The sequence below is a fragment of the Cnephaeus nilssonii genome (genome assembly GCF_951640355.1).
Source record: "Cnephaeus nilssonii genome assembly, chromosome: 11".
Taxonomy (NCBI): domain Eukaryota; kingdom Metazoa; phylum Chordata; class Mammalia; order Chiroptera; family Vespertilionidae; genus Cnephaeus; species Cnephaeus nilssonii.
Window position 1 is genome coordinate 16,167,505 of NC_137082.1, and position 14,008 is coordinate 16,181,512.

Here is a 14,008-nt window from a genome sequence, read left to right on the forward strand (position 1 = left end):
ACTTTACAAATGCAAACGTGGAAAACAGAACAGTCCCCGGTGGAGGCTTTTCTTTCAGAAGTTTCACTTTCTGGAAATCTAAAAACCCACAAGAATGGTCGGGGAGCCTTTAGTGTGTCTTCCTCACATGCCCATGGCCACTTCTGACCTCCTGCAAGGGCCCGCTGCCGACGCTGTTTGTTTATAGTAAACAACCCACAGCAAACGTCCGTTCATCGGTACAGGCTGACGGTTCTCAGTGAGCGCCATGAAAAGCGAATCACTGGGTTTGACAGTTTACTTAGAAAGATGAAGGAAAAGCTTCCCTTTGAAGCTGGACACCTAAAACCCCTGGCCCTGTGCAAAACGTTCACAGAGAGGCTCAGAGCTGGGGTTTAGAGGAATTTGGCTCAGAGTTTTGATGGGTAAGTCATGAAGGGATGGATGTTTACTGTGGGGCAGCAGTGAGCTGCAGATTACATTGGGAGAGGCAGTGGGAATCTGAGGCATCAGAGGGAGTGCAGTCCGCACCAGTCTTACCACCCAGACTCACAGTTCCCCGGAGCCGAGTCCGCACAGCCAGGGAGGAAGTGCAGGGACTTCCTGACCTGTGGCCGCAGTCCCCTCTGCCCCTCTCGTGGACACTTAACTGCCGGGTCCCTACCTATGTGGATCCTGAAGACAAACTGAGTTTGATTTAAACTGTAAACCTCTTTTTCTCATTCTGAAGCTACTTCAGATTGGTAAAACTATTTCAGTTTCCCAGCTTGCACTCCAGGAATAAAACTGAAACCCAGGGGGTAGATGGGGTGGGCAAGGAAGAGAAGGTACCACGCCACACCGTTTGGCCCCGTGTGGCTCAGTGCCTACGCTCCTGTCTTTGGAGTGAGAGACCTTTGAGTCTGAAGCTTGCTGGCTGTGACCACAGCGGGTCACTTAAAATCTTCAGCTGCAGCTTTCTCGTTGGTAAAGAGCAGAGGGTAACAGCACCTCCGCCCACCTGAGTGGGTTCCTGTTGGGATGACAACAGAGACACAGGACTTGCCCATTGAGACAGCAGAACGTGGAGGAAGCGCAGCCGGTGCCTGCGTGGAGCGAGGCAGAGCCTCTGATGGGTTCTGGGCCGCTTTCTCAGCACAGGTGTTAACCTTCCCCTGCTCTGGTGAGGACTCCGGTGTTGAGACAAATAACTTAAAGTTTCACAGATATTTTACTATTTACATTGCAGAGTCTAATTTCTTGCCAAACAGGGAGCCTTTGGGCTGTGTCGCCCCACTTCCATCTAAGTCTGTGTTGTTTTGAGAGAGGTTTTGGTTATAGGAGAAGTGTGTTTGGACATTTGGTGACTTCTCTTTACATGTTAAAAACAGCATGTGCACACATGTGTAGTGAAGGCCGAACAGACATAAACTAAAGGAATGCAAGCTTCACTCCGGAGGGCGAGTGGGTCTAACTCATATCCGGTTTCCAGCCAACGCTGTCCGCTGATGATGAAAATACAATTATTTGTAAAAAGGAAAAAGAAAGTTGCCCCTCATAAAAGGATTTAAAGAATCCATTTCCCCTGAATATCACCATCATGTTTACATACTCCGTAGTTTGTTTACATGAAGTACAGATAGTTTTAAAAGTAAAACCATAAAGTGGGAATGTAGGGAGAAGTCTAAATGATCAACCATACAAATTGTTTATAATTTGCAAGGAATAACACACATATCCATTAATCACTCTTACCTCCTTGGAGGTTAACATTTGGCGTAACTCTTTCCTGAGATCAATAAAACGATCGTGAAAGAGGGCCATGCACCAGGGCTCCATGAAGTAGCTAGTGAGGAAAGAAAAGATTCAGTTAGCTGGAAACCCTCTCATTACCACTAATAAAGTATTTACCTGCTTTTTTGCCTTTGTAAATTACAATCCTGGCCCCATTGCAATCGTTTGCTCATAAAATGCCCCGTGGAACAGCCTGGCCAATCAATTTTTTAAATGGATGTTCCTGATGTAGGGCCAGGTTCCATAATTACATTCAAAGTGGTTTAATTCAGAGCTGGGGCAAGACCCAGTGAAGAATCCTGATTTTATCAGAATTTAAAAGCCTGAAGACTTGTAAAGAACGGTGTCTCCATTATCTGCCCTCGTTTGAGAAAAACAGATTGCAGGATTAACTGAACTGCTGCATAAACAAATTAAATTTGGGGAGACAATAACACAAACGTTGCTCATCATTAAGGTTTCTGGATTAATAATGACCAGAAAAACAGGCCGCCTCGGTGTTGCAACACGGTCCTCGTACAATTGCCCTGATGCTTAATTGAATCTCTTTTAGGAGAGCAGCTCTCTTAGGGTTTGTATTCGCTAACTTTTCACAGAAAACTGCTTGGATACATGCTTTCTTTCACGGGAACAATATGGCCATCCTTTATTTACTGATTGCTGAAAATCTGATGCGTTCTTGGGATAACCAAGAACATTTGTCGGTGTTCTAAACTCTTACTTTATTTGAATGCTAAGTGTCTTGGAACAGGAAACTTCACTGCTTCCGGGTTAGAGACACATCGATTATGCGGGCTCCACTCTTACTGGATGTCTGTCATCCCTGTTACTGTTAATGGATGTTATATCTGGGCACAGGGGAAGAAAAAAAACAAACTGGTGCCCACATGCAGATGGGCACCTTCTGTTTTCCGAGGCTTAAAGTTAATTCTCGGGGAAGCAGCTAATGAGTCCCAGGGCCTACTGAGGTATTAAAAGACAAATCTAATGACAAAAGTCTGTGCTATGAGCAGCATGGATTTAGCTCTATCTGTTATTACCTATCATCTACTCACTTGACCAGAACATGACCCAATTTCACGCTTAATTACCTACTTGGTTGTTCAGATCATATATTCATCCAACTATTAATTTTACTATTATTTACCCCTTCCCCATTCTGTGCTCAGAACTGATCTGGGTACTGGGGAAACAGCAGGGACCAAAACAAACATTCTGTATATTCGAGCCACAAATAGGTAAATATATAAAATGTTAGAGAATGAGAACTGCTTAGGAGAAAACATAAATCCAGAAAGGATAGGAGGAGGCCAAAGAAAGGCTACGTCACCGAAGGCGGTGACTTACTTAAAGGAGGAAGCACCTGAGGGGAGGGAGAGCGCAAGCCTGGCGGAGATTGCAGGGAACAGGCTTCGGAGAGAGGGAACAGCAGGCACAAACGGTGAGCAGAGGCAGGGGTGTGCCCAGACCATGTAGGGAGGTGGGATGGATATAAACAAAGGGCGAGTGGTAGGAGATGAGCTCAGGAAGGTGATGGGTGGGAAGGTTGCTCCTAGAGGCAGGGGTATAGTCAGAGCTGTTGTGTAATCGCTCCATAGTCATCTAGCTCAGCATTTGCTGCAACAGGCATCCTATATTTGTTCATGAAATAAATGAATAATGAACGAATGCACATTGCACTGTGTATATGCTATATGCCTGGCCTTGTTTGGTCTTTCATTGATACAGAATAAAACTGTGCCAAATAAATAGGTGACAAAACTCTGCAAAATACCCCAAGTCTGAAGAAAGGAGGAAACTCAATGGGAACAGCGGGAAAGCTGTGTGTGAAACCAGGGTTTAACGATGGTCTTCCTGAGCCCTGCAGCTCGCAGAGATGTGTCAGGGTGTCAGGAGGGCACCCAGTGGAAATCAGTCAGGGACTGCTCACCTCCGGAGATACTCAAGGCCACTGAACTTGGAATGAAAGCAGTCCAATCAATGGGAGTCCTAGCTACAAGATTCTGGGCCCCTACAAACCCTGGCCAATGTCCAACATCTAATTCTTGGAGTAAAGACATTGGGACAGGGCTGGCTGCCCGGGAGGGATCAGCTCCGTGGGGTGATGTTTTGACCCGTCTTAGACGGTAGCTTCTTAGACCAACACATCAATGATAACCGAAGTCCAGACACTTCAGCACAGCTTTTCCAGGGTGGCCCCTGCCTCTTAGGTCTAAACAGCTTCTAGAGAAGCCTGAGGGAACTGTGGATGTGCCAGTATTGAAACTACCATAATCCCTAAGTTAGAAACCAAAGGGCCCCTTTAAACTTGTTGCTCTCTTTCCTCAATTACTGAGTCATCCTGTCCCCCCCACCCCACCCCACCCGTGCACCATCAGGAGTTCCCGCCCGCCCTCTTGTTTCGGTGGTCCACAGCCACCTCCTTCTAGGCAGCATATGCTCTGTCTCAGTTTTCCTCGCCCAGTCCGGCTCTGTTGCCACAACCAGGTGCTGTTCAGGCTGTCTTTCTGCCTATTGCCTTCAGAACTCTCATCTCTTCATTGTCTTCTCCAAAGAGTTAGTTCTGTGGAAATCCCACTTCCCTTAGGGTCACGCTGCTGCCCACCCTGGGCTCTGGTCCACCATCTAACGCCCGCATTTGCATAGCCTCCATTCACAAAGCCAAACACACAAGGCCGGAGAAGTAAGTGGCCCTTAATCCTCTGTCTGCCCAGTGCTTGGGGGGAAAGGGGTGATGAGGAAGTTGGATGCATTGCCAATTCTTCCTTTTGCTGGCTTTGAAACTCTCCATGGCTTCTCACACCAACATCCAGAAGAAACGACACCTTGGACTTGGCAATCCCTGTTTGTATCACAGTACGCTGAACAGCTTACACAGGGGCCTAGCAGACCTGAAATTGTGTTTCTCTCACACTCCCCACCCCTGCCTCCTGTGGAAAAACAGCTTGGTATCCCATTGAGAAGGTCACAATTGGTGTAGCCAACTGCTACCCATATTCCTGGAAATTGCCAGTGGCAGCCACCTACACTAATAAAAGAGAAAGATGCAAATTGGCCATACCTCCACGATGCCCACCAGCCAATCAGGAGTGAATATGCAAATTAACCCAACAAAGATGGCGGGTTGATTTGCATACGCAGGTGCAGAGCGAAGACTGAAGGCTGCGGCCCAAGCGAAGACTAAAGACTGATGACTGAAGACTGAAGACGACTGAAGACTGAAGAAGACTGAAGACTGAAGAGGCTCGGCTTCTCTGCTGCGGCCGGAGCTAAGGCCTGGGTCCTGGGTGCCGGCAGCCAGGGGAAGGAAGGCCTATTGCATGAATCTTCATGCAACGGGCCTCTAGTTTTTATATAAAATAAAAAGAGGTTTCATAGAATTCTATTTGGATTTCACTTTTTTTGTCTTTCAAGAAAGAAGTCTTGGGTTCCATTAAAACAGGGAGTGATAATGAAGTAATACCCTTGAAACCAAACCAACAAGTGGACTTCTGAAGGCTCCTTTCAGATTTTATTGCAGTTTCCGTGGTGGTCCCCAGAGACATTATCCACAAGGCCGTGAAATGATAGCGTTCTTACACCCGGGAGAGCGGGCGCAGGTTCCTACCCCACCTGGAGGGCAGTTTCTGCACATCTGTCTGCAACATCAGGCATCCCAGACTGCCCACGGACCAAGTTAAACCTGGACAAAGTGAAGTAGCTGCTAATTTGTAGGGTGGTTGTCAGATGGAAAGTGTTGCGGGTACAGGTGAAAGGAATCTTCTGATTAAGGAAAAATAATGGTACCAAAAACCTACCTAGTGAAGAATCTCACTTGCAAGGTCCTTCTCCAGGTCTTACAGAAACTGCTTTTCTGGTGGTAATTTTTTAAAAATATTTCTTTATTGATTTCAGAGAGGAAGAGAGAGGGAGAGAGAGAGAAACATCAGTGATGAGAGAGAATCATTGATTGTCTCCTGCACGCCCCCAATTGGGGATGGAGCCGGAAACCTGGGCATGTGCCCTGACTGGGAACAGAACCAGTGACCTCCTGGTTCGTGGGTCAATGCTCAACCACTGAGCCACACCGGCTGGCTTTTGGTCGCCGTGTTTAAAGGGCTCACCGATGACCTCGGGGTCACTGTGATGAGGATGCCTTTCCAGGCTGTGGACCTCAGTCACTGACCACTCACAGCCCCCAAGTAGCCTGGCTTCTGTCCATGATTCACTTTTATGCTCCCTGAGACCTGGTTTGCTTCTGGAAAATTAACTTTAAAAAAAATAATCAATTTTTCTTTTCAGAGCAGTGCAGAGTTCCCACATACTCCCCTTTCCCTCAGTTTCCCTGTTACTAACACCTTGCATTAGTGTGGCACGTTTGTTATAATTCATGAACCAATATCGATACATTGTTCTTAGTTAAAGCCTCAAGTTCACACTGGTGTTCATTTGCTGTGTTGCACGTTCTGTGGAGCTGACAAATGCAGGTTTACTTGGGAGGACTTCAATTCTCCACCACTTTTGTAAATAATACACTTTTCTCAGAAGCCCCAGGAAATGTCGACTCGTGGAACTGAATTAGCCATTTCTGGTCGATAAGGTCCAATCGTTAAGCGATTGATCAGACTTCTCCAGAGCTCCTCTTCATGTGCTCATTCGGCCTATTGTATCGACAGAGTCACACAGTCTGGGAGGGGATCTGCTAACTAGCTTGGCCATTGGTCCCTCTGAAGGCCGAGGAAAACAGATTGACAAGGCACACTGAGAAAACTGCATGCACTGGCCTCAGAGAAAGGTACACTACGTCTAAGGGAAAAGAACAGTGGGTGAAGGGTGTTGCTCTTTCCAATCCTGGTTCTTATCTCTAAGGCCAAGGCCTCTGGGAGGCCAGCAGGAAAGGGGAGCCGAGGAGGATCAAGGCTGCACCCCCAGCATCCACACGGTTCAGCTGGAAATTGCTAGACTACTCAACAGTTGGGAACAAGGAGGTGGGTGGTCAGAGAAGAAAAACATCTCTTTCTCCAAGATCTCTGTGTTTTAAATGAAAAGCACTCTAGTGTTTCCTTGGTGTGATACAACTTAGTTTTTGCTTTCGGACCCATTAAGAGGATCCCCAGCTGCCACTCACACCCGCACAGAGGTTTGCCCGAGCTGGACACGCCTCTCTGCGGGGCCTGTTCTCCTGGTAGGGCTGCAGCTGGGCGGCCTGCAGGCTGTCCTTCGAGAATGAGTTTCTCACGGTACCTGCCCTTCCTTGTCCTGGCGGCACCTTAAATTCACGGCAGAGGACAGACAGTTCTCCTACAATGCCCGCCTGTAGGCTATGCTCAGCGGGGACTCTGAGCCTTGTGGTACCCTGGGCTGAGCATGGCTGCTAGGACCTGTCTCTCCCATTTACATTCTGGTACACAGAAGATAGGAAGTGACAAGCATCCTGGTATGTAATCAAGGGGCCAGGTATGACCTACAGATGTGTTTGCTTTGGCCTGAGCAACATTTGGAAATTGGATCTCTGGCCTTTCTTTAAAAAATAGATCACATTTGCCAACGCTGGGTCCTCACTGCTATGCGGCAGCCATCAGCTCTGTCAGCTCCCAGCAGCCTACACTGGGTGTGCCACGCCTGGTTCCAGGGTTAGGGTGAGATAGAGGCAGGCTGATAAAGATGGTTTCTGAGGCCACCTGTCCCACATCCCCTTCTCCCTGCTGGTTTGTGTGCTGAGAACATAGATGCTATGTCCTGTCTTCCTTCCTCCTTCCATCCAATCACCCGTCCATTTATCCAGAACCTCCCTCCATCCTAATGGATGAGGCATTTCTCTTTATTTCTAATGCCTACTTCCCTCTGGTTCTGTTCCCTGCTGCCTCAGTCTACCCTCAACGAATACTCTGCCTTCCCCTTTGTGTTTCTCTGACCTAGGTGTCTCCCAGAGCTTCTGACGAAGGGGAAGACCTAGGGGCCATTCTCTGCCATGAAATCATGTGCCAGACACACTGCCAACATGGAGGGAACCACAGTGAGGATGTGGTCCCCACCCCACAAGTGCACATGGGAAGGCAGAAGTGCCAGAGGAGCGTACGCCAGCGCAGCACTGAAGGGCTGGGAGGGAGACGCTCTGGGAGGGCTGAGGCAAGAGCATCACTCAGAGCAAGTGAAACGTGGTCCTAAGCTCTTGGGCTCATGTTTGCCAAACTTCAGTCTCCTTGGGAACCCATCCATTTTTGCAAGGACTACATTGATTTAAAAAAATTTCTTTCAATTAATTTGCTCTGTTGTTGTTGTTTGTTTTTTAAATATATTTTATTGATTTTTTTACAGAAAGGAAGGGAGAGGGAGAGAGAGTTAGAAACACCAATGATGGAGAAACATCGATCAGCTGCCTCCTGCACACCCCCTACCGGGGATGTGCCCACAACCAAGGTACATGCCCTTGACCAGAATCAAACCTGGGACCCTTCAGTCCGCAGGCTGACGCTCTATCCACTGAGCCAAACTGGTTAGGTCTGTTGTTGTTTTTTAATCGAAAAAACTACTCTGTCTTAAGTAATAATATCTGTGAAATCACAGATTTAATGTGCTTGTTACATTTTTTTAATTCTTATTGACATCCTACCTAATAAAAGAGTAATATGCAAATTAACCATCACTCCGCTACATCACAAGCCACGCCCACAAAGCCAATCAGAGCGAGTATGCAAATAAACCCAACCAAGATGGCTACAGCCACAGAGAGCAGGACAGAGGCTTGGGTTTCCCAGGCAACGGAGGAAGACAAGCTTTCCGCCTGCCCTTGCTGGCCGAGGCCTCCACTCAAGGCTACAAAGTTTCAATTATAGAAGGTAGACAAATCCGAAACAGAAATGGTGGCAGCCACGGAGCGAGCAGGAGGCTTGGCTCCGCTCCAGGCTACAAAGTTTCAATTGTAGAAGGTAAATAAATTCCAGATACCAGGGCCTCTGTTTGGATCGCCAGGGGGCGTGGCCCGCCTGCAAACCACCACAGGCCCCTCACTCAGGCCACCCCACACCCCAAGGGAACCCCCATCCTAATCTGGGACACCCTTCAGGACAAACCAGCTGGCCCCCACCCGTGCACCAGGCCTCTATTCTATCTAATAAAAGAGTAATATGCAGATTGACCATCACTCCAACACACACTATGGCTGCCCCCATGTGGTCAAAGATCCTGCCCCTATGTGGACACAAGATGGCCACCACAAGATGGCCAGCAGGGGAGGGCAGTTGGGAGGGACCAGGCCTGAAAGGGAGGGCAGTTGTGGGCGATCAGGCAAGCAGGGGAGGGCAGTTGGGAGGCACCAGGCCTGCAAGGGAGGGCAGTTAGGGGTGACCAGGCTTCAGAGGAGGGAAGTTGGGGGCAAACAGGCTGGCAGGGGAGCAGTTAGACATCAATCAGGCTGGCATGGGAGTGGTTAGGGGGTGATCAGGCTGGCAGGCAGAAGCGGTTAGGGGCAATCAGAAAGGCAGGCAGGCGAGCAGTTGGGAGCCAGCAGTCCTGGATTGTGAGAGGGATGTCCGACTACCCGTTTAGGCCCGATCCCACCAGGCAGTCGAACATCCCTCGAGGGGTCCCAGATTGGAGAGGGTGCAGGCTGGGCTGAGGGACACCCCCCCACCCCCGTGCACGAATTTTGTGTACCGGGCCTCTAGTTATGTCATAATTAGTGAAGATGCATGGCTCTACAGCCTAAAGGAATCTTGAATACCACCTGCGGATGCCCACTACACTCTGGGACCCATTTTTTCTTTGCCATTGGAGCCGCTGTTGTATTCATCTGGGAACACAAACCCACAGACATCGTACTAAGTAGTTTCTGTGCACTATCTCACTTCATCCTAATTCCAGTTCTCTAAAGCGGGACTGGCTGGCTCAATTTACAGATGAGGAAATAGATTCAGAAAAGTTAACTGACTTGCCTAAGGTTACATAAATAACAAGGGGCTGAAACGGGTCTTAACCATCATCTCGTGACCTGAAAGTTCATGCTCCGAACAGCTCCACAACCAGATCTCACTTCCTTATGCTTGTTCCTTAGCCTTTCTAGCAACTTTCTGAATCACCCCAGATTCCTTGGTATCCCCTGCATTAGTTAATATTAGGTTTGATTGCTGTTATAGAAAACTTCAAAATAATAGTGGCTTTTTAAAGGCGTAAAGAATGTCCAGGTAGAATGTCTAGGACTGGCATGGTGGTTCCATGGACATCAGATCATGATACTGACCAGAGGGCCTTTGGCCTCATGGTACAAAACAGCTGCTGAGCTTCAGTCATCACATATATGTCTTGGGTGGAGAAAGGGAAAAAGAGGGCCTTCCCCTCTCCTTTAGGGAGAATTGCTAAACGTCTCACATAACACTTCTACTTATATCTTACTGGCCAAAGGTTGGTCACATGATTTCCTTGGCTGCAGGGGAGGCTGGGAATCATTGTCATTTATTTTAGGTACCATGCAACATTCTATAAATCAGGATTCTGTTTCCGAAGAGGAGAGAATGGATGTTGTATGTGCTGTGATGCCCAACAGACTGCATAGCATCTACTTTTTACCAAAATATTTTCTTAAAGTTAAATTTATAAAAACTGGGAGAATGTATTTAGTTGAAGGTATAAGAATTTAATATCTATCATTTTAAATGAAAAGCTACCCCCAAATTAAACTTTCTGGCAAAAAACCCCCAAGCCTCACAAGTATTGTCTGTATGTGAGAGCCACCTCAAAGCCGGGGCTCCTTGAGTTCCGCACCGGCTGAGTTGGCTTTAACACAGAGGAGAGCAGGGAGCAATCTGTGTTTACCCTGGAAGGTTGCTTCTGGTGATTTTATTCTGCCCATGAAATAACGTGGATTCTTGCATTTCAATACAATTTTCAAAATTAAGAATAAGAACAAGTAAATATTTCCCGTTAACTGTAGGTTTGTTTGGAAATTAAATTACACGATCCTGGGGGCAGCGGAGTTTGCTCAGGGAGACCACATATTGCAGGAGCAGACGCAGGCCTGTGCCGCACTGCCACAAAACAACCCCGCAGACGGACATGGAATGTTAATTGTAAATATCTCCTGTCCAACTCGAGTTTGTCAGAATCTCTATCTATTCAGTGTATTGCTTTGAGGTAGATTAGAAAGGTGAGATTTTGAAAGCAAAGCCAACTAGTTATTTGATAAGCAGTTGTAACTGTCACCTGCTAAAGATCTAGATAACAGAAAAACAAGTATCCTCTGAATGCAATTGGGCTATGGCTTTGCTGTCCCAATCTAGCACTGGCCCAAACAGACGATGGGTGTTTCCTGCTCACTGGCACCAAAACCAAAATGCTGGTCTTCGGCAGAAGTCAGCCGTCTTCTGAATGGCTTGTCCACAACCCCTCTTACTGCTGGGCAGCCCGTGGCTCTACAGAGGTGGCATCTTCCCAGTTACCCTGGGGTACCCGGGACCGGGAACGCACACTGCTGGCAGCCCGGTGTCCCTCTGGGCACTGGAGCCCTGTCTGACCACAGAGGTGCGTGAGACACTCCCTGGAGCGGCTTCCTATGCTCCGAAAACGAAGGCTGCTGACTGCTGGAGGCCACTGCAATGGGCCCGTTTATTTGTCTGAACTGGACACACCCAGAACTCTCTCCGGAGGGAGATCCCAAGCAGTACACGGGCCCTGAAACCACCACTCCGAGGGTTGGGGTGGGGGTGGGGAGCTGTGCTCTCTCTCAAGCACACGTTCTTCTTAGGCTCTTTGTGTCTGTAAGAGCCCGAATCCCAGCGCACAGCTGTCCTGAATCAGTGTCGGCACCCAGATCATGCTGGGACTGAGCACAGGCGGCCTGCCCCGCGGCACCTGAGTCCTGGTTTGCAGAAACACTATGCTTACAGGGTCATCTGTCTGCTGTCCATTTGTTTCACTTTTTAAATATATATATTGATTTCAGAGAGGAAGGGAGAGGGAGAGAGAGACAGAAACATCATTGATGAGAATTATGGATCTGCTGTCTCCTGCATGCCCCTTATTGGAGATCGAGTGCAAACCGGGTATGTGTCCTGATCGGGAATTGAACCCAGACCTCCTGGTTCATAGGTCGATGCTCAACCACTGAGCCACACCGGCAGGGCCATTTGTTTTTCTGAATCCCAGACACTGTCTAGGAAAAACCGTGCTTCACTTCAGGAAATAGAATACGTTTATTTTATGAGCTTTACAAATCTAGCCACTGGTAACATTACCCTCCTTGCTCTGACCTTGAAGACACTCAAAGCCAACCCTGTGAATTTATTAAGACCTGTGTTGGAACACGTGGTCTCTCTACCCCAGCTCAGCTTCATGTTGCTGTCCTGCCTTCATTTCCCATTTACTGGTGACTTCCTTTTTTCCCCAACCCCTGCCACTGGTTAGCTTTAACCTCTTCCAGCCTCCATCTTCATAGCTGTAAAATGGGGATAAGGATGGTCCTTACCTCAAAGAGTTACTCTCATAATTCGAAGAGACACTCCAGGAACAAGGTTTGGTACAGGGAACCGGCTCAATTCGTATTGTGTTATTATTGTTGCTGATGTTTTTAATTATCCTATTGTATATACTTGTGTAAGCTGCCTCAGATTCTTTCCGGTGTGAATTAGGGACTAAATAAATTATTAAAATAAACACTTTTTGTTTGCTGTTTAATAAAAACGAAGCCTTTCTTTGGCACAACTACAATTTTTTTCTCCTTAAGAACTCTTCTAGCTACATTCAAAGGTGTCTGTATAAACCAGTTAGCTGTAGTTTGATAGCAGCAATTAAGTTTGGCTGCAATGAGAGTAAGACAGACTGCATAGCAAGTCTTCATGGAGTTTTGTTATGCACTAAAGAGCTATGTGGAAATTGCCCTAGCTGGTTTGGCTCAGTGGATAGAGCATCAGCCTGCGGACTGGGTTTTATTCCGGTCAAGGGTACATACCCAGGTTGCGGGCTGCGTCTCTGGTAGGGGGTGTGCAGGAGGCAGCCGATCAATAATTCTATTTCATCATTGATGTTTCTATCTCTCTCTCCCTCTCCCCTTCTCTCTGAAATTAATAACATATATGTATTTAAAAAGTTATGTGGAAATCAATAAAAATTACATAGGACATCAATGCAAATTACACAATAATAGGTAAACTGAGGCATACATTTCTTTTTTTTCTGGTCTGAATTAATGCAAGTTAAATTAAAAGTATCAAATGGAGTTCTTTTTGCCTGCGTATTTTGCATAGTGAGCCAATTAAGTCAAATTTAAGCCACTTGTGCATGGGCTGCCTGGGGACACCGGCTGGGGCTAAGGTGCAGGCGTCCGCAGCCCCGCTGGGCTGGGTTTTCTTCCCGCCTGACTTCTGCCTGGCTTGACAGAGCAAACACCGGTCTTCTTGTAGAAATAGCAATTTTTACATCCTTAATTTGATACGCTTCAGGATTTTGTTTCTGATTAAGTTTACCAATTAAAGCGCAGTCTTATGAACCTTACCAATCTAGCCACTGATGACTTACCGAGCTGGGCAGGAGGAGTGGGGTCTGGCAGCCCTAAGAGTGACGCCTAACCCCCGATGCGGAGCGCGGGGCCCCGTCTGCCCTCCTGCTCTGCGCATCTGCCCTTTCCCTGCATCTCCGGCATCTCCTCGCACATTGCTCTTTTATTAGGGGCTGCATTAATTGAATTTGTACCGTAATCTAGAGCACTGGAAGTTGTCCAGCTATTTACATTGATTTGTTATATAAATTCCGGACTAAGAGTATGAGGCGGGTTGGCATTTAATTTTGTAGAAAAGAGAAAGCTCTTAGTGCTCCAGCTTCCCTTCCTGTGTCCCTCTCCTCCTATTCTGCGTCTCTCTTCATAGAAAGCACAACCATTTCCCTTTAATTAGGCTGGGAGCGCACAGGCTAGCATTAGGCCACTCAGCCACTCAGCCATGCTCACAGCCTGCCCATTTCCTATCTATTTTCTGAAGGAAAAGAGAAAAGTGTCTACATGCACATATAAAACCCCAAAGTCCGGAGGGGGAGGGGGGCCACAAAGGAACCAGGTGGAATCACCTTTTATGAGACCGAGGCCACACGAATTGCAAACCCCAGAAAGCAAGGTATTTTGCTGCCTCATTGTTCCTCTGGTGAAATTAATTGATCTTTACATTTTGAAAGAGTAGGAATATCATTCACTAGGACAGAATATAGTCGGCGTGTTTCATATATGTTTATAATAATCAATACATGTTTGAAGTAATTCCCTTCCATAATAGGCTCTTCTAATTAATGTGTGTTT

The 14,008-nt window shown here is 47.3% G+C and overlaps 1 protein-coding gene across 1 annotated transcript in view; it reads right to left on the reverse strand.

Annotated features, from left to right (window-relative positions):
• The window catches only part of CFAP61 (cilia and flagella associated protein 61), a gene marked incomplete at its 3' end in the record, with an annotated part of 235,177 nt that overhangs the window by 6,169 nt on the left and 215,000 nt on the right, over positions 1 to 14,008 (reverse strand). The window contains exon 26 of the mRNA XM_079783836.1: positions 1,714 to 1,804. Coding sequence (XP_079639962.1) covers positions 1,714 to 1,804 — 91 coding nt within the window. The remainder of the gene's footprint in view (positions 1 to 1,713; positions 1,805 to 14,008) is intronic.